This window comes from Arvicola amphibius, chromosome 18 (assembly GCF_903992535.2).
Source record: "Arvicola amphibius chromosome 18, mArvAmp1.2, whole genome shotgun sequence".
Lineage (NCBI taxonomy): Eukaryota > Metazoa > Chordata > Mammalia > Rodentia > Cricetidae > Arvicola > Arvicola amphibius.
This window is the reverse complement of record NC_052064.1, coordinates 28,668,215-28,689,109: the sequence shown is the minus strand read 5'-3', so window position 1 is coordinate 28,689,109 and position 20,895 is coordinate 28,668,215. Positions and strand designations below refer to the sequence as shown.

General features: G+C 46.6%; 1 protein-coding gene across 3 annotated transcripts in view; it reads left to right on the top strand.

The window, feature by feature from the left end:
* Nucleotides 1–20,889, top strand: part of Ankrd44 (ankyrin repeat domain 44) — a 220,552-nt gene extending 199,663 nt beyond the window's left edge. For 2 of the 3 annotated variants that reach the window (XM_038315491.1, XM_038315492.2), the window contains exons 18-28: nt 1,782–1,983; nt 5,423–5,510; nt 6,418–6,535; nt 8,013–8,229; nt 9,903–9,990; nt 11,375–11,458; nt 12,450–12,595; nt 13,046–13,128; nt 14,802–14,884; nt 16,912–17,003; nt 19,115–20,889. In XM_038315491.1, the coding sequence (XP_038171419.1) occupies nt 1,782–1,983; nt 5,423–5,510; nt 6,418–6,535; nt 8,013–8,229; nt 9,903–9,990; nt 11,375–11,458; nt 12,450–12,595; nt 13,046–13,128; nt 14,802–14,884; nt 16,912–17,003; nt 19,115–19,362 (1,449 nt within the window). In that variant the 3' untranslated portion in view covers nt 19,363–20,889. The remainder of the gene's footprint in view (nt 1–1,781; nt 1,984–5,422; nt 5,511–6,417; nt 6,536–8,012; nt 8,230–9,902; nt 9,991–11,374; nt 11,459–12,449; nt 12,596–13,045; nt 13,129–14,801; nt 14,885–16,911; nt 17,004–19,114) is intronic. The other variant, XM_038315493.1, reaches the window with a different exon arrangement.
* Nucleotides 20,890–20,895: the final 6 nt, after the last annotated feature.

Here is a 20,895-nt window from a genome sequence, read left to right as displayed (position 1 = left end):
CTTTTCCCCACACTGTTAATGGCATCAGGTAGAACATCTTCAGTCCTGTCCAGGTGGTCATAAGATAGCACTATAAAAAATTTACGTAGATTTTGTATGTCTACTGCCAACGTTCGTTTGTTCTTTCTTTCTTTCTTTCTTTCTTTCTTTCTTTCCTTCTTTCTTTCCTTCTTTCTTTCTTTCTTTCTTTCTTCCCTCCTCCTCCCCCCCTCCTCCTCCTCCTCCTCCTCTTCTTCTTCTTCTTCTTCTTCTTGCTTTTTCAGGTCCTTTGAACACTTTTCCTGGCTTCCAAAAGTTCTTTTTATAGTAAGGAAATCAATCCTTTGTGCGAGGTCTTTTGCCAATACGTGGTGCCCTGAGGAACAATACAGTGAGAAAAAAATGCCCGTGACACAAGAGAGGGTCTTTGATGTCTAAGGACAGACCTTTCCTATTTCGTTCTTGTCTTTCTCACCCACTCCACCCCAGATAGCCCATCCCTTCCTCTCTTTTACTTAGAAGATCCCTCGCTTCTGTATTGGGAGGGCGGGGAGTAATATTCTTTCCTTTAAAGACTAAATTAAGAGTCTCAGGCTTACTCTCTTGTTTTGAATAGTATGCAGTCTCTCATAATGGGTCTGAACTTGGCCCCGACCGGTGCCCTATATTCCCCTAATTGTCTCTGTGGCTTCATTATGATCAACGGAAGAAATAAAGAGGCGGGAAGGCTTTCCCTGCATCTCAGATCTTGTGCAGAACTGGCGCAGTCTCTCTCTCTTCATCTTTGTGGCAGTCCCAGGAGGCAGCTTTTATTGCTCTCAGTTTATAGATACGGAAACAAAGCTCTAAGCACAATTAAGGAAGGCACCTACACTCTCACGGTTTGTAGCTGGTCACATGGTAGGCGGTGAGGGGAGGTTTGCCTGCCTGGAGCGAGTCACAGAGCCCTAAGGTTTCCAGTGATTTCCCCCCTAGCATTATTAACAGAAAAAATCCTGAAAACGTTCTCATCGTCCATCGCTCTGTGTAGGATCCTCCTGGTAGAGGACCGTCTAAGCCGCGCAGCCATTTTTCTTTATTAGATCACTGTAATAATTAGACACAGTAGGTCTAATAAGCGCACATTGACGGATGTGGTGTCTTTGAGCAAATTAGCTGGCAAGGGAGGAAAAAAAGTATTTATAGGCAACCAGAGGCTCGGGAATTAGTGTTTCGGTCTAACTTCAGTTTGCTGGCTGCAGATTCATCCCAAGTACTGCTCCTATACACCCTCCTTCCCTCCCTCCCTCCCTCCCTCCCTCCCTCCCTCCCTCTCTCTCTCTCTCTCTCTCTCTTCTCTCACATATTATATCCTGACTGCATCTCCTCCCTCCCTCCCTCCCTCCCTCCCTCTCTCCCTCCCTCCTCCCTCTCTCCCTCCCTCCCTCCCTCTCTCTCTCTCTCTTTCTTCTCTCACATATTATATCCTGACTGCATCTCCTCCCTCCCTCCGTCCCTCCCTCCGTCCCTCCCTCCTCCCTCTCTCTCTCTCTTTCTTCTCTCACATATTATATCCTGACTGCATCCCCCCTCGCTCCTCTCCTCCCAGTGTCCCCCACCTCTGCTCTGCTCCAGATCCACTCCCCTCACCCGCTTCCTTTCAGAAAAGGGCAGGCCTCCCAGGGGACATCAACCAAACATGGCATCTCAAGTTTCAGCAGGACTAGACTCAGGAGTCAGCGGCTCTGAAAGCTCAGCCATGAAGATGGATGCCATGGGATTTGCAGCTATGAGGGGGCTATGTGTACCTTTCTTCTCTGCAGGCCTACAATGGGCACCACCAAGCCTTGGAGGTCCTTCTCCAGTCACTAGTAGACCTGGACATCAGGGACGAGAAAGGCCGGACGGCTTTGTACCTAGCTGCTTTCAAAGGCCACACGGAATGTGTGGAAGCCCTCGTTAACCAGGGTGCGTCCATCTTTGTGAAAGACAATGTCACCCAAAGAACTCCGCTTCACGCCTCAGGTAGGTCTCCGTGAAGGTCCAGGTTACTCCCGAGTTTTGTAATGTGTGTGTAGGTATAAATAAGAGGGTAAACCAGCTGAGGCAACTCCGCAGATAAAGGTGCTTGCCACCAGGCCTGTTTGACCTGAGTTCCTGCAGGTTCCTGTCATCCAAATGCATAGGGCGTATGCCACCACCATAAATAAATTAATAATTTTTAAAAAAGATTTTAAAAGGATTGTGGCTGGGGCTATAGCACAGAGGAAAGCGGCTGCCTAGCATGCACCAGGCTCCTCCCTCCCCCGCAAAGGACAGCAACATCTTCCATCCTGATTTTTAACATCTCAGTTTTATTTCTACGCCGTGCATACCTGAATGCTTCCAAAATGCTTTTGATCTTCTTTCTCCTTTGACGTGATAGGTGCTTTCTGGCCTCCCCAGAGAAAGAGCCTCAGAGCCTTAGACTTCTGAACAGGAGTGGGGGGGAGTGGGGGTGGGGCAAGTTACACTGTGATCTCTAGAGTCAGTTAGACCGAGCAAGCCACATCAGAATCATAAAGCAGTTAGAAGTGAGGCTTTAACGACACCCGAGGACTGCTGTGCGAAGGGGATCACAGATAGCAAGCTAATTAGCACACCGTTCCATCCACCCACGCGCTGTTCCTTCCCTTTCGCTTTTGATGCACCCAAGAGCAGAACAGAAACAAGTACCTGTGCGCGTCAGCCAGCAAGAGACGTGACTTTCCTGCGATGTTTCTGCTGTCCACAGGAAGGGACACTTCCAGACGTGCACAGACGTGCACAGATGTGAAAGCCATGTGGGAGAATCTCTGGCCCAGCTAACACATGAACACCTTTTGGCTCAGGCAATGCCGTGGTGTTAGCCTTTGAAGGGCAGTGGTCGGCATCTTCTGTTTTTTTTTTTTTTTTTTTTTTTTTTTTTTTTTTGAAATACAAACGAAAAAGGATGCATTTATTTTTATTTACTTTCGGGGAAAAAGTGCCCCACATAGTCAAGCACTGACCCTGTTGGGGTAGTTTCAAAATAACATTACAAGATATTTAATGGATCTGTCTTTCTAAGAAGGAAGACTTAATAATTCCAGAGAGAACGGGGATGCCCTGGTGTTGTAGGGCTCATCAGAAAAATTCCTCCCCATGTGTTGCTGAGCTAGCCTCGCGTATTTACCTGAGAACTGAAAGCTAAGGTTCACGAGTCAGATGAAAAACAGGGATTGTGTCATATACCAGCCTGCACTGCTAGGCGCCACAATGCGTGATTAAAATGGGAAGGCGTTACTATTTTGAAGCAGGCTATAGATTGGGACCAGTCCCTAGCAAGTGCTCAGAACAATAAGCTTGTATTTACTGTTCTTTATCTGACTCGGAAGACCCCAGAAGATGAAATGGTCTTGGTGAGGAAGTGAAGGAGTTAGGACAAGTGTTTAAAAGATGTGGACGGTTCTCATTACTTGAGTTTTCTAGGAATGCTAGACAGGTCAGTATGTTTTTGTCAGAGCCGGTGAGAGAGCTCAGGGGGCAAAGGTTCTTACCACCAACCTGATGGCCTGAATTTGGTGATTGGGGCCCACATGGCAGAAGAGAGGACCAATTCCTGCAAGTTATCCTTGGTTCTCTGCATGCACGCCCTGACAAACACACCAAAATAAATATAGACGTCTCTCAAAATCCCTTAACACCCAAGCCACTGAACGACCCAATACTGAGACAGAGAAAGCCTACCTGTGGCCCAGTTATCTGGAAACAGTTATCTCTGGGGAAATGTCAGTGATGGCTGCTATACCAATTATAAATTTTTGTTTCTTGCCAGTATTTTTGCTTCTTAGGCTTCCTTAGTTTGCTCCTTTTAAAGATTTGTTGCCTAGCATAGCCAGGCTTCCGCCTTGTTACCAGGTAATTCCTAACAATTGCCTGTGGCTGGTTTGATTGTGGAAGACAGCCCCATAAAACAGGCAAATGATGAAGGACCAGCCTCACGCTTTTGACACCATGATGGAGGTGTGGTCCAAGGGTGCCCCCCAGTGGTCAGGAAGACCCACGCTGGCTTTCCCTTGTGCCATTCATTAAAAAGACAGGCTGTCATCTAACCATCCTCCACAAAATGTCTGCTGTGCAGAGCTTCAGCCTGAGATTTGAGCAGCCACTTAGCCAGAATTTTTTTCCAGTTCACGTGAGAGGCCAGTTCCTTTGTCTCAGACCCTCAGAGCCTGTGAGGAGGGGCAGCCAGAATGAGGGGTTGGCACAGATAAACACAGGGGCAGTTGTGGCTGTCATACATATCTTGGAGAGGCTGGACCAGTCTGACAGAGGGATGGAGATAGCAGGGCACAGCTAAAGACACTAATGTCCTTTTGCTACAAGACAACTTGGAGAGACTATAGTGCGTGGGAACCCAAGGAGAACAGGTTTGTCACCCTAAGGGGGACTGGATTTTCCCGGGGATTGCGAGGCAACTGTGGTGGAGAAGCAGAAACCCCACTGGAAATGATCGTGTCACGTGACACAGGAGGCGCACAATGGGAGCCGAGATAGTCTTTTCTTATGTCTGGTTAAAAACGAAATATCCTTGGAGTGATTCTGAGCACTAAAAACTATCAAATGGATACAGAAAGAAAAGCAAGATCTGGAGTTCCCACCCCTGAACCTGTTGCCGAGGGGATTTAGCTGTGCGGCCGACGCCAATCTTTTCCTTTTAAGCTCCGTGCAGATTTCAACGAGGTAACAGGCCCTTGTATCATTTTAAGAACAACAGCAGCAGCAGCCATAAAATGTTGCCTGGAATTCTAACTCGTAATATTTCCTACACACACACACACACACACACACACACACACACACACACACACACACACACCACGGACGGACGCTGAGAACACGGAATTCTAGGGTTTATTGTCCCGCGAGATTTGCTTCCCAGCATCCCTCGCGCTCACTTAGGGACCTCCTCCTTCTAAAGGGGCGTCTTTAGTTATGCCCATGGGCGCATCCTGTTGCCATTTGCCCGGCTGTGTAAGATGAACATGGCACTGGGGTTAAACTCTCTCTCTCTCTCTCTCTCTCTCTCTCTCTCTCTTAAAAAGGCCAGAGATGGGCTTGACACAGGATGGGTGTATGAACATGGAGAGCTTCTCAGCAGGACTGGCGTCGGGGATGGGGAGGAGACTTATCAGTCCCATTCAAGGAGATACGAAAGGACAGCAAATTTAAGGAAAACTCCCTTAACTCTGGAAACAGAAAGGGAAGGTACAGATCCGAGTTTGCAGGCAGGAAGAAAGGGCCAACCCTGAGCCAAGCCCCCTGGGCTGTCTTGGACTGGAAACCAGGGCTGCCTGCTGAGAGCATAGGGAAGTCATTGATTTGACGTCCACATCAGCTTCGCTTTGAAGAAACAGCTACAGTGTTGGCTCGTTAAAAGAACGTCCGTCATTTTCTCTTCCAGTTGTTAATGGGCACACGCTGTGCTTGAGACTCCTGCTCGAAATAGCAGACAACCCAGAAGCGGTTGATGTGAGAGACGCCAAGGGACAGTAAGTGCTTCCGTGTTGGCCTTAGCTGCTGTGTTGGTCAGTCCCCAGGGCCGATTGGTTGGTTGGTTGAGCAGCAAAGAAGGCTGAGTTAGGAATACATCTCTGTGAAGCTCATAGGTAAGGGGTCTGGAACACTGAGGCGCAGCCATCCAGAGCAGGTATTTAAGTGAGCACCTGGTGTGGGCATAGCTTAACGACAGCAGACACCTCTTCATCCCAGCTGTATCGGTTTCCTGGCTTTTCATACGTTCTAGTTTTTCTGCCTTTGACTTATAAATTTTTAATTGATAATGGCAAAAAGACAGACCTCGAGGGGTTGTTTCTGTTGTGAAAAACAAAATCCCTCGGCTTGTATCCTCGTCTGCGTTTTTCTCTCCATTGGACTGTTCCTCACCCAGGCTCTCCTTACGAATAAAAAGGGCAGACAGAAAGACCCGAGTTGCTACCCCCAGGTGAATGAGTTTGAGTGCCAGTCAGAGCAGGGCCCCGTCTTTCTTCTACACGAGCCGGACTTATTTTCAAAGCCAGGAAGCTCGGTCTGTGGAGGTAAAGTCTGGAGCAGACGGAGGTCAGCATTGATTACTGTGAAAGCAGAGTTGCTGGGACAGGATCAAGGGCTCTTCTGAGTGCACACACGCCCCAGACAGCTGCCACCTAGCGATTGCCACACAGTTTTGAAAATGGTAGAATTAATACGATGCCTTGAAATGAGACCGTCCCCTGCCTTGCCCTGGGCCTATGCGTTATGCCACCATCCCACGAGTCCCTTGGAACAGAAATCGATCTCTTGTTCTACACGGCAGAGAGCAGCAAATTAGATACACAGAAAATATTGGGCAATTAATAAGAACAGAGAGAAAAGTCCTCTCTCTGGAAATGGTTTTTGATCTCTGTTTCCTCTCCACAGAACGCCCCTGATGCTCGCAGTAGCGTACGGACACATAGATGCTGTTTCGCTGCTGCTGGAGAAGGAAGCAAATGTTGACGCAGTGGACATAGTGGGGTGCACAGCTCTGCACAGAGGGGTACGTGCTTCCCTCTCAGCTTCAGTCAGGGGCCTTTTCGGTGGACTGGCTTGGTTTTATCCAGCGTGAGATTTTAGGGGGAAAGGTTTATTTCATAAAACAATCAATTAGTGCCACAGTCAAAATGAAATTGCAGAATTTTATACAGTTATAGAATAATGGAAACTGTGGTTAGGTTCTGCTTTAAGACTTTGTGTTGGACTGGGACAATAGACACGTGAACACCTACCGTTGACGGGATTGGCTCTCCTTTCTGATTGCAAAATGCATATCACAGAAAATTACAAAACATTTTTTAAGTGCAGAAAAAGAAAAAAACACAATCACCAGTAATCATATCTCCTTTAGTTAACATTTGATCCATATACATACATACATACATACATATATACTTGCATATACACACACATATATACATGCATATACATATACACATACACACATATATACACGCACACACACATACATACATATGCATGCACACATACACATATACTTACACACAAATACACACATGCACACATATACACATACACACATAGACTCATTTACACATACACATAGTTATACTCATGCTCACATATATTCACACATATTTACATACAGATACACACATATGCATATATATATACATATACACACATGTACTCATACACACACATATATACATACACACACAAATACTCACATGTATACACATAAACTCACATCATATGGTCTTTTTTCTCTTAGTATATATAAAGGACCATTTTCCATACTGTTGAATATTTTTCTGGCTGGCCATTTCTAATGCCCCATTGTGTGTAGGTGCCAGAATGCATTCTGTGATTTCCTGAATTGAGCAGCCTCACTATTTCTGTGGCTCCTTGTGACAAATGATGGCACTATATGTGTCCTGTGGCCAATTCTTTGCACACATCTGCAGAGTTGTTTTTTTTTTTTTTTTGCAAGACAAAGATAAGTTAAATGTACAAAGGTTAAAAATCACACAATTGCTATGTGGGTATGGTGTGAACACCGTGAGAAAAGGCAAAAAGAATTTTCCATGGGTGTTGCTATAGTCATGGCTCTTATTTCTGGGCACTTCTTTTGGGCCATGTGGCAGATCCGGGCACTCTACATACATGTGCCCGTCAGTGACAGGCTACATACATGACAGCGATCTCGCACGGTTATAATGGAGCTGGACATATACAGTCCTTTCCTGTAGAGCTCTCTCGGTGCCTTTGCCATTCGGATACCCAAACACTTGACAGGGTTGTGACCCCACAATGCCCAGCAGGGAGACACGCTGGGCGTGGTTATGTTTCTCGTGGACTTTTCTAGCAGGGATTTGACTAGGGTTGTTCTTCTTCCTACCTCCTCAGCAATGCCCCCTGCTCCCCTTAGGCCAGAAATGGGAGTGGGGCTTCCGCTCCCAACGCTGTCATCCCCAGCCAACTGTGGTTTGTTTTGTGTTTTCATTGCCACATGCCAGATTATGACAGGACACGAGGAATGTGTGCAATTGCTGCTGGAACAAGAAGCATGTGTCCTCTGCAGAGATGCCAGAGGCAGGACGCCCCTGCACTACGCAGCTGCTCGGGGCCATGCCACGTGGCTGAGTGAGCTGCTTCAGATTGCCCTGTCGGAAGAGGACTGTTGCCTCAAAGACAACCAGGGCTACACGCCCCTGCACTGGGCTTGCTACAATGGTGAGTGGCATGCCATTTGGGTGATTCCACTAGACTGTTTGTTCAACCAGCTCCTTCTCGGTGAACATTCAGATTAATTTGTTTTTTTTTTCTGTCATAAACACTGTGGTAGTATATGTGTTCATATTATAGCATTAAAAACCTCATTAAATATCCAGAAGTGAAATTTTTAAATTTTTAAAAAGCATGTTTTTAAATGGTAAGGAGTCATACTGCTCTAATGTGTATCAAAGTACTTTTTCCACAACCTTGCCAGCCCAGAGTAGGCGTCAGACTACATAGAGGCTAAGATGGCTGGGGTCACTGAGGATGGTTGGATGCAAATGGAAAGCTGGACAATATCACCTCCTTGCTAGGGGTTGCATATGCTTCTCAGTGTTCCTAAAGGAGTATCCATTTGTCTCTTCAGTTACAAAGGAGGTTCTGTTGGTACCTTACTATTTCAAATAGCCCGTGTGTGAACTATGACTTCTTAGCCCTGAGGTCGAGTGAAGACGAGGTTCCGGGACACCGATGTGTGATTAAGCCAACTCGCAATGCTCTCCTGCCCTACAATGGCCCAGCCCGTTCCAAAGCATGCTGAGGTCCTTTGTAAGCTCCCCGTCATCATGCGACAAGGGAAAGATGAATAGTCCTAGGCCAGGAAACCGAGGCTCGAAGTATCCCAGATAGACTGTTTCCCTCCAGTCATGTGACCAATAAAATCGGCGGTGCCAGCTAGCTTTATCTCAACTTGACACAAGATAGAGTCATTTGGGAAGAGAAAAACATCAGCTGAGAAAACACCCCCACCCAGTTGACCTGCGGGCAAGCCTATAGTAGATTTTTCTTGGTTCATAATTACGGCGGGAGGACCCAAGCTATAGGCAGTGGCATCCCTGGGCTGGTGGTCTCAGACACTATAAGAAAGCAGGTTGAGCAAGCCAGTAAACAGCACCCTTCCTTGGCTGCTCCTACCATCCCTTCCCTGACTGCCCTGGACGGTGAGCTTTAACAAGCTGTCGGGAAATACAGCCTTTCCTTCCCAAGTTGCTTTTGGTTCCAGTGCTTTGTCGTAGCTCTAGAGACCCTAGTTAAGACAATGGCAGAGAATGCTTTAACAGTCTCTTTCATTGCTGTTCACTGTAAGGCTCACCTTTGCTCACTGGGGGCCTCCTGTGGTCAGATGTCACTAAAAACACTGCCATGGGATTTTATGTCCAGGGTCTTTTTGTTGTTGTTTTCTATAAGATGCATGCCCCCTTCACTGGGGGGCCTACCTGTGAGCTTACCTATTGGTGTGGGTGAAAGGGAAACATCCCGGTTATAAACATGGGGAAACTGAGGCAGTGCTGACGTCAGGCATCTCTCGAGAGCTGAGGGTGACACCGACTCTATTCTGCTTGCCAGTGACGTGACGTTTTATCTCATTCCACCAGGTCATATGGTCCTCGCTGTCTGGTTTGCTCATTGTATCTCCGAACACCTGTGAGCGCGGTTAATAACATTTCAGCGTTTTGTTCATTTTATCCCACAGAGAACGGGCATTCCGCCAATTCAGGAAAATTCATATGCTGGAACCGAACCCTTAGTGGGAAATTAAAAAAAAAAAAAAACAACAAAAAAAAAAACGCCAGACCGTGTTGAACAGCGCTTCTGTCTGGGGACTCTCTAAATTTGTGTGTTCTCTGCAGGCAATGAAAACTGCATAGAGGTACTTTTGGAGCAGAAATGTTTTCGGAAATTTATTGGTAATCCCTTCACTCCGCTGCACTGTGCGATGTAAGTAGAAAGGGTTGAAAATGTCACGGTGGCCTCTGTTCTTTTAGCTGCATGTAGGAAATGTGCCCTTTATGAACGGAAAAAGCATTTAGATTGCAGATAAGACTGAAATATTGTATTCTGCTGCTAGAGACAAATAGGTCTGCTACCATTGCCTGGGCTCTCATGGTAACGGTTTCCCAGATGCTAAAGTTCCAAGCTAGCTCTTGGTGGTGTGCCAAGAGGAATGGTCCGTAGATGTGAAGAAGCCTTCAGCGGTATCCCCCATTGCCTGGCAAACTCTGAAAAAAAAATAAGTCAAGGTTAATACCAATTTTATATATCTGTAGCTGGTAAGACGTTTTCTACCAGGAAGACTTTTCATAAAATTCCTCATCTTTATCTTCATTTTCCTCCTCCTCCTCCTCCTTTTCCTTCTCCTCACCCATCCTCCTCCTTTTAAATCTAATTGTCACTGCAAGTTCATAGAGAGAAATGTTATTCATAGAAGGCAGTGACCTTACGTCAGGGTCCCATGAGTCAGTGCGGGGTGCACAACTTGAATATGCCGTCTTTACATTACCTGTGGACTTCCCATGAAGCAGGGTCATTTGACTAGAAAGACACTAGAGGCATGAAATCGCATCTGTAAAGAAAGGGTAGATGAGAAAGAATCTGGTGATTTGGGGGGCTGGAGAGATGGATCAGTGCCTCAGAATACTTGCTATACTTGCAGATGATCCGAATTTGGTTCCCAGCACCCACATGGTGGCTAACTGCCATCCATGTCAATCTCGTGGACTCCAGTGCCCTCTTCGGGCATCCTTAGGTTCTAGGTACACGTGAGTGCACATATGTACATGAGGAAAAACACTGATACGTGTAAAGTAAAAATGGACAAATCTTTTAAACATTTCTTTATTTTATGTGCATTGGTGTTTTGCCTGGATGTCTGTCTGTGTGGGGGTGTTGTGTCCCCTGGAACTGGAGTTATGGACAGTTGTGAGCCGCCATGTGGGTGCTGGGAATTGAACCCCAGTCCTCTGGAAGAGCAGTTAGTGCTCTTAAGTGCTGAGCCATCTCTTCAGCTCTAGATGGACAAATCTTAAAAATACCAATGAGGGTGAATTCACGTGTGAAGGATCTATATCTTTTCCACTTTGCTGTCTCGACATCACATATGTGGGACCTTGTGCAAGCAATATTCTAGGGGACCTCACGAACACAGAGGTCCTTCGTGGAAACAAGCAAGAGGTTTCCGTGCACACTGCCATAGCGTGTCGTAGATATCAGCATCCGATGTCTAAAAATACATCCGATTGTTAAATATACCGTGCATATAAAGATGCAGTGTGAAGGGATATATGTTAATGAGTTTGTACACTAAAATCCGTTTTCATTCTAGAATAAATGGCCACGAGAACTGTGCGTCACTGCTGCTGGGGGCCATCGATTCCAGCATCGTCAGTTGCAGGGATGACAAAGGCAGGTGAGGCCGAGGTGTCGCACTTCTGGTCTGGAGTCTTGGTCCTTGTTTTTTGTTGTAGAATAGGGAGCCACTTCCTTCTGTTTCTAGATACCCTTATTTTGGGTAGTGCTAAGAACCGAATCCAGGGCCTTAGACGAGCTCAGACTGAGCTCCAGCCCATAGTGTTTGGAGAGAGTCTCGCTGTGTAGCTCAGGATGACCTTGAACTAGCTACCCAGCCCAGGCTAGCCTCAGACTCATGATCTTCCAGACCCTACCCTGCTGAGTGCTAGAATCACAGACATGAATGACGCTTGGCCAAAAGGAAAAACTGAGAAAGTAATGCTTGGTATGTTTTTCTATCCTAAAGATCTTTCCGTACCAAACTATAAAGATTCATTTTCCCTTTTTAAAGCTGAATGTTATCTCATTGAGTGAATGCATAGCATGTTGCTTGGTCTGACTTCTTTGGAAGACTATTCGCGTGGCTTTCAATATTCTGCTATTCCTAGGAAGCAGCACTGGGAATCTGTTGGCACAGCTGAGTATATATGGGAAATGGAGTCCCGGGGGTGGAGTTACTTCATTAAGGCTAATGCTTTTTCCATTTTGATGAGTAATGTCATGTTGTCCTCTCCAGTGCATTAGGTTACGTAGGCTTTTAAGGCTTTTAGTTAACCAACCAATTGCCTACGAATTAGCCCCTAGTTTTAAAAGTTTCTGCCATGGATGAGTGGGAACTTACTAGAACTCAGGATTAGAATGTTGGAACGGTGCTGATTTCCTTATCAGTCACTGCAGGAGCCTCCCCTTCCCGCCCCCCCAAAATCGAAGGGCAACATTCATAAAGCTGATACTACCATGGCCGCCTTGACTGGATCTAAGGAAGGACTGGGCCGTCATTTCTGTGAACCCAGAAGCTTTACGTCTTTAGAAAACACCCTCGCATGTCTCCTGACGGTTACTGCAATAACCAGCAGGACAGTAAATCCACGTGTGTTTGAAACCTGCAGGACAACCCTCCACGCAGCAGCCTTTGGTGACCACGCGGAGTGCTTGCAGCTGCTCCTGAGACACAACGCCCAAGTGAACGCGGTAGATCATTCAGGGAAAACGGCATTAATGATGGCAGCTGAGAACGGGCAGGCAGGAGCAGTGGGTACGTACTTAGGCTGCAGGCTTTGCACTGGGGCCGGTCCGAAACGCGGCATAGAGTCAGATAAAGACACCAGCACTGTTCTAGCATGGCCGCCGGAAAGGGGCCACCTCTGAGCTCAGGCATCTTCACCCCTTTGTAACTGTGTTGTTGGAAGACGATAGCAAAGTACGCAGATCCTTGGGTGAAATCTCTCAACCTTCGGAAACAAAACTTTTAAACAGAGCCGTCTTGACTGGAAAGACTGACACCGTACTTGGGTTTAGCCCAAAGACTAAGGGGCGGTGGAATGGCGGAACTCCGAAGACGGTTGGAACTCTGCCCACCCAGCTCCCGTTTGAATGGAGCAGATATAGCAATCAACTGTCCCTTCTTTACAAACACTGAGTATGCGTGTGGGCTGTACCGATGTGAGTGCCGTTCTCACTTACTCTCTCGTGGTTCTGTCTGTAGATATTTTGGTGAACGGCGCCCAGGCTGACCTGAGTGGCAAGGACAAGGACTTGAATACTCCCTTACACCTGGCGATCAGCAAGGTGTGTAATGATGGGCTTCAAATGCTGCTGCTTCCAGCCGTGACTATAGTAGCAAGACCACAGGGTCTGTCCTCTTGGTTCCTAGGGAACATGGGTTTTAACTAAATGACCGTTTCCCAGGATGCTGTCAACGATGTGGGAACATGAAGCAGGAGAAGGAAGGGGCAGAGTTCTGGGTTGGTGGATATGCCCCACTCACCAAAGGGAACTATGAGGATGAGTTTCCTGCATTTGCCACTTGTGGTCTGGCCACATTCCACCCATCTCGAATCTGCCGATGTACCTGCCTCCCTGGCTGTGACACCGCATTTGGGTGCCACACAACAGGGTAGGACACTGGCTGTGTGGCTTATAAACGCTAAGAAGTTCCCGATGTGTTGGGTTTGAAGACACTGTGAGAACACAACCCCAAATCACAGTGCTTTAAAGCAATATCCACGTACATGGCCGCTGTTTTCTCAGGCATATGTCAATGCAAAGTATATGTATGGTAGATTTTTTTCTTTCATAAAAGATGTGTACAAATGCTTGTATGTATAATTTTTGCAAAGTGTATTATGTTATAATGCCAGTTGACACCGGTGGTACCAGAAGTTTCAGCCATTCCTCTCGTTGGTTGGTTATGTTTTTGTTCTCGTGCTCTGGAAAGAATACAGAAACAACAGAAATGCTCGAATCTGAGCATGTATGTCAAAGCACAGGTTATTAGTGGTGGGAACTCCTGGGCTTTACGGACATCCTTATACAAAGGAATCGCTTGAGAATGTCCTTAAAACGCAGATGCTAGCTAGGCATGGGGGTGCGTGCCTCTCACTTCAGCGCTCTGGAAGCTGAGGTGTGAGAATCTGGAATTCAAAGCTAGCCTGGACTACATAGCAAGGACCTGTCTCCAAAACCAAAAAGTGCATGCTCTTGATCGGGTCTAAATTGGCCTAAGATTTTCTTTTTCGTTATAGATGGAATTTTATATCTCTGTGTCCCAGGGAGAGTCAACATTTCTAACTCTTAGATGATACTGATGATGATGACCCTATGCCCTTTAATTAACAGACTTAGTAACACATAATCCTAGATCTAATAATTGATAATTTAATCATCGAGCATCTATTGTCATAATATCCAAAGATCTCTATAGTTAGGGTTGAGGGAAAAATAAAAACCACACTCCAGAAACAGGGCTTCCTCGGAGTACCAAACAGAAATGGAGAAACGTGACACAAGATCTTTGGTGTTGTGGGAACTCCAGGAGATGGATCCCCAGAGCAGTAATTGAAGGTTTGAAGGAGGGGGCACCCCATGTGTGTTTAAAAAGTGATGCTGCAGGCTCTAGAGGGCGCTGCTAACGCCGCCCCCTCCGTCACTCACCGACCTGGCCACACTAGCGTCTGCTTTCACTCTCTGGACGTTCATTTTAAAGATGAGCTTGGAAATATTAATATTAACTATGAATATCTTAAGTCAGTAACGTGTTAAACAGGTCCTAACGGGACATAGGTAGATGCTTGAGAGTATCTCGGGTTCATTTACTCTTTAGGAAAAGGAATTATTCGGAAAATAGCCCTGGATGTTTCCAGGCAGAGGAAGCTGGCAGTCAGTTGGAAGTACAACCGAGTGAGCGCTCAGGAGCTGTGCTGTATCTCTGCCTCACGTGTCTTGCTCTTCCTCCTTATTAGGGCCATGAAAAATGCGCCTTGTTAATACTTGACAAGATACAAGACGAGAGCCTTATCAACGCGAAAAACAGTGCCCTGCAGACGTGAGTGTGACAGCCATGCGCAACCCAAGCCCAGAGTCATACCTTATTTTATGTATTCTTTGGGGGCGTCTAACATGTATACAACAAAATGGTCATCTCCACCACCATTTTCATCCTCCAGCTCCCCCAGTTTCCTTCCTGATCGCGTGTCCTTTTTTTTTTTTTTTTTAACACCCAATTAATCCATTACGTCCAGTTTGTGTGCGTGGATGTGGACCATCCAATGGGGCATGGGAACCCACCAGAGGCTCCATCTGCCAAAAAGAATGACACGCTCCATGCAGCTCCAATTATTCTCTCCAAACAGCTCCCAGTAAGGGGGTGGGGCCTGGAGATCATCTATTCCATCTACGCTGGGATTTGGCCTGGGTTGATCTTGTGCCCATCTTACGCCGGAAATCTCAACTGCCGTGAGCTCATGAGCGCCATGACGCATCGTGTCCAAAAGACAACCTGCCCAGCTCTGCCCCATCCTCTGGCCTTTCTGCTCTCAGCATCGTCTCTGAGATGGCCCCTGGGCCTGGGCCTGTGGGGGAGGGGTGATAAAGACTGTTCATCTGGAGCAGGGCCGGAGTCATAGTGTTTATCCAGCACATGGCAAGAGCCTGCCCCCAGCTAGTCTAGCTCTGAGAAGCAGAGCAGTGAGTGGTGCCAGCCAGGCCGCGTCCTCATGATGTTTCTGTGTGCACCTCTGCAGTGTTGACTGGAGATCCACGGTCTTCGGTAGAGCCCTTATTTTGATACAGCTTCTCAGGATTAGCAAGTTCTTTGTTCTCCTTACTGGCATTTTCTGGGCTTCATTATACATTTAGTGAGCTTTTAGGAAAACCGTCTGGGCTTACGAACTGACATATTTGGGGAAACTGTTTGTTTTAGGTATTCACCTTATGTAGTCTGACGGGAAAACAGCACGTTTATAAATCAGGTTCCCAGAATGCATTTGAATAGCGTCTAAGCTATTTGTTGTAATTATATTTTAATATAGTTCAGCATAACCTTCAGTGTGAAGAATCTAAAAGCTGCTTCGTTTCCCGTTTTGGGAAATTACTTACGTGTTTGTTCTAAAGGCAAAGAATATTAGCTTTTTTTTTTTAAAATTTAAGACTGTTAAAAGATACGGCACAATATTCTGAGGGTGACACTCTTTTATGAGGTCCCATAAACTAGTGAGACATCTATGAACATGCAACAATAAAAAGATCTGAGAGTGTATATTAATACCGCTCGTCAGCACTCGGGAGGCAGAGGCAGGCGGATCTCTGTGAGTTCGAGGCCAGCCTGGTCTACAAGAGCTTGTTCCAGGACAGGCTCCAAAGCCACAGAGAAACTCTGTCTCGAAAAACCAAAAAAAAAAAAAAAAAAAAAAAAAAATTACAGCTCGTCTCAATAAACCCTGCGAAACAGACACAAAGTAGCCAGTGAAGAGCCTTCCACAGAACACAGCAGAGGTTGGATCCCTCTGGCCTTCTCTGTGCTACCCCCAAACGGCTTACAATGTAGACTGTTTATGAGGCTTACAGAGAGATCTGAGCCCAATGCATAATAATAGCTGGGTCAATAATACCTGAAAAAGATATGCCCAACACTGCTTTTTCTTCAAAGTAATCATGTACTATTTGTAGATCCTTAAGTACATCTTCGACTTAAGTTCTACATTTTTTTTTTTTTTTTTTTTTTTTTTTTTTTTTTTTGCTGCCAATTAGTTTCCTTTATGTCAAATACCCGAGAGAATCATAAAGACAAAAGGCTTGTTTGGGCTAACGGCTTTGCATATTTCAGGTTAGGATTGGTTGGCTCCCTTTATTTCACCCCGCCCTGGGCTGTTATCTTGACAGGGAACACATAGCTATTCGCTCACAGGACAAAGGGGAACTGGGAAGGACTGGCGTCCTACAGTTCCCTGGAGATTCTCACTGGGCCCTGCCCTCGCGGGATCTGCCATCTCCCGCCTCCACGAAGCCTCTGGTACACAGCCTTTGGAAGATCCCAGCTCTCTCATTCACACAATGTTCGTTGTTGCTTTTCAGACCCCTCCATATCGCTGCCCGCAATGGCTTGACGGCGGTCGTGGAGGAATTGCTGGCCAAAGGAGCCTGTGTGCTTGCGGTCGACGAAAACGGTAAGTAGGAAGAATTAGCGGTCACTACAAGTCGTGTTGGTTGAAGCCAGAGGAACTGAGAAAGTTAGGCATGCCTTAAGAGCCAGTAAGGGGTTCCTTCCCCTTGAAAGCCACTTATGTGTAAGAAATCAAACCCAGGTAGTTTGTCCTGTCTGTCTTTCTGCCCAGTAGGTTGTCTTCCTGTAGCCCACCATTGCTGCCCATGTTGCGTGTAACAGTACGAGCTGAGCGTATTTCAGTTAAAGAATTCCAGGTATAGCAAAGCCCTTTTCAGCTTGGCCTTGGAAATTCTGACTTACATACATTAACAGACACTCCAGGGCTCAATGGAAAGAGATCTTTATGCACTGGTTCCTTCCTAGATCAAATGTTCTTGTAAAGTGCAAATCAGGACTCACATTTCTCATAGAGAAAGTTGGGAAACGTGAATGAAATGTTTCTACTAGGGTCTAGGCTGGAGGTCTCTCCTTTCCTCTATGACTGGCCTTCCCCAAATGAGCCTGTTCTTGTCAGAAGCTTTCCACTCTGCCTGCTGCATTACAAGAAGTTTTGAATACCAGAATCCTAATAAATACCCACCGTACGCACAATGCCTCTTAACCTAAGGAAGCAAAAGAGGAACTTCTGGATATATATGCATAATTTTTGCAGTGATAGCTAAGTAAAGTATTCGGATGTATTAATGCTACTCAATTAACTACTTATTACAGGTATTGGAGTTAGCAGCTCAGGCCTGTTTCTCCGAAGTAAGCGGTCATGCTGACATCTTAGCGGATGCTTTAGTTCTGTTCCCTCAGCCCCATGTACCCTAGCATGTCCCCTGCGCTCTCCCCAGCCCGGCTCGTCTAGGAAGTGCAGACGGTTCTTTCAACCCAACCCCTTAGCTTTCCCAGCTTATTTTCTTCATCTTTAGCTACACTACCCGCCTTAAGCTTAGCATGAAGAAGCCCGCTGTTTCTCTCCGCGATGAGATGCTAGATTAAATGGGTGTTAACATGCTCTCAGGTGTATGCAGTCTGTATCTATGGATACAGAAGCTCTGTGTCAGGGGAGCCCGCCTCTCTCAGGGTTTAGCTGGGCCAGTGGCTGGGGATGTGTGGAAATCACTTAGTACCCCGCTGCGCTAATAGTCCCTTCACCCATCGCTGCCCCTCCAGGAGTGGAACGTTAAGACACCTGACGTTCTTCACTTGGTTTCTCTCTGTAGAGACGAATAGTCTCTTCGGGGCTCAGAGTGCAGAGGGCCCTCACATCTAGGAGCAGGAAACGACAGAGTTTTACCAGAACGGTTCCTCTGATTGACGGAGCAAGCTCACTGCTGGTCGTGGAAGAAGACCTTGGGCCAGTAGAATAGGGGTGGGGTAAGGATTAGCAAGTCCATCTGAAGAGCAGTGTGTTCCTCCATCAAGTGCTGAGGTCCAGTTTCCTGATGAGTGTCTGAAGCCTCAAGTCTTAGTGATAGAGTAACACCACCTAACTATGGCCCCACATTCCTGATAACTCAGATTTGTGACTTTCGTTGCTGAGGTGACTTCTTTTTGTAGGGCTATGAAAATTCCCTGAAATGGTCGTAAAAGTATAAATTACTGACCTCTTTAAAGGGTTTCCGGTTTTCAGAATATGTACTTTCTGTGACATGCATATAAAGTACCATCAGCCACTGGTTTTACCCTTTCTGTTTGACACACACTTGCCATGGAAAGAGAGTCCCCCTCTGCCAGGTCTGCGGCTCATGGTGTGCGTTTGCTGATAGCGGAACCTCCCCCCTTGGATGTCCTATTGCTAGTTTCTTGTGGCCTATGTCTCCAATCTCCCTCCCTTGCCGTGTGTTTCTGTTCTCTAGATGAAGGCTGGAATCCGCTAACCGGGGAAAACACTGTGCTTTTCTGTAGGCTTGTGAGCCCAAACCCAAAACTAGAACCTCCGCAATCCTCCCTGTCCCATGCCAGCCTCACCCCAGCATGGCTTGTGGGAAGTAACTCCTTTTACCTGGCATGAATTCTAGCTCAACATGCATCTCCTCTCGTAAGATCGCGGGAGATGTACTGTGGACCGCCGTACAGCTCTGGACCTCCCGGACTAACCTCTGCCTTGTCTGCATTTACGCCCAGGTCATACCCCGGCCCTCGCTTGTGCTCCTAACAAAGGCGTGGCTGACTGTCTGGCCCTCATTCTGGCTACCATGATGCCCCTTTCTCCCTCCAGCACCATGACGGCTGTCAACTTGGTTGGTCTTAGAAAGGACAATTGGAGCGGGACGACCCTCTCCAACCTGGGTAGCGGGGTCAGTCTGAGCAGTAACCACGTGGGCTCCGAGGACGGGTATAACGAAAACGATTCCGACTCAGAAACATTCTAACCGTGGACTGTAGAGGTGCGTCCTCAGCCGCCTGCACTGCAGGAAGGGACGGAAGCTTGAATTCCAGACTTATGCTGTATTCCAGTATTTGAGACCAAGCTTCCGGAAGTCAGCAGACGAGGAACCAGTCTAGCCAAAGGAGGGCAGCTAGGCTCTAGGCTGAAGCACACGCAGATAGACCTGGCTTCTGGTTTGCTTCCTATTTTCTTTAGGTCTAAGGTACTTCTGTGAAAGTCCTACCTCTCATTTTAAGTGAGGAAAACTTCTAAGAATTGAATCCTTTGTCTTTGGGGATCACGCAACAGAGAGACAAACGGTCAGCCTAAAGATTTCCTTTCTCACGTATTCGCCAGTGAGTTCGGTGGTCTGCCAAGCGACATTCGTGTCCCCTGGGAGGGGAGGGAAGAGGGGCTAGGAAATGCCTGCACCCTCTTCCCAGTCTGTTGTTTACTTCCTCACTAGAAGCCAAAGGTCAAAGTTCATCTTCAGGCATAATGCCTATAATCATCTTCTTAAGGGAGTCCACCTGACCCCGCCTCCTCGTAGGAAGCGTGTAAATACCACAACTTCTTCCCAGGATCTTGGTTAAAGTTGTCAGATGAATGTGAACGTTGACCATGCTTTCTCGTTAGACACAAACAAAATAGCACCCAGGGCTCTCCTTAAGAAACCTGTGAGTAATTTTTCAATGGAGTAATGGATCCCAAATTTAGCCAATAACATTTCAGGTGAAATTATATCGTGCCAAAACGTAAAACAATATGCAAGTCAAATAGGAAATCACTGTCTAGCGAGCTTGCTCGTAAATGGAAATGCTGACTTTGGTAAGGGCCTCAGGGCTGGCACTGTCCTTCCACGGTAGAATAGCAAGAAGCACTCAGTCAAGGTGGTGGCCCAGGAGTGGCCATGCGCACCCGTGAAAGGGAACCAAGGAGACGGGAGCAGAAACGGTTGGTGTGGAAGCGCAAGCTGATTGCCGGTGGTTTGCTAACGAAATCAGCATTGTGAATACCTGTGTCTGCTCCCTCTGCCAAAGCTTCTAGGTCCAATGGACCCCGCCCTTCACCTGGAACAGCTGCACAGAAAGAAGAATGAGACTTTGAGACTTATGCGCACATCCTTACACACGTGCGTGTAAATGGATGTGTGGACTTCATCAGCCCCGCTGCCCATGAGGACCAAAATGCTTCTGCCTACAACGGGAGAGTTTGAACCTTTTTTTTTTCTCTCTAAATGCAAGTGGGAACCGTAGTAACTTTTCTATGGGGTTGAAATATAATCATTTCTTGCATACCAGTCTTTACTGTATTTTATATTTCTAAATGACATGGTTTTCTAGCTGATGGTTTGACATTTGTAACTGATGCCCCAATGATGTGTTGACTTTTGTTCTCAAACCAGAGAATATGTCTGTATACTTTGATGTAAATGTGTTTATATTTATTTGAAACGAAACAAATGCTGAGGAAATAGCCACTGTTTAGGCACTCTCTCTCTCTTTCCTCTCTCTCTCTCTTTCCTCTCTCTCTCTCT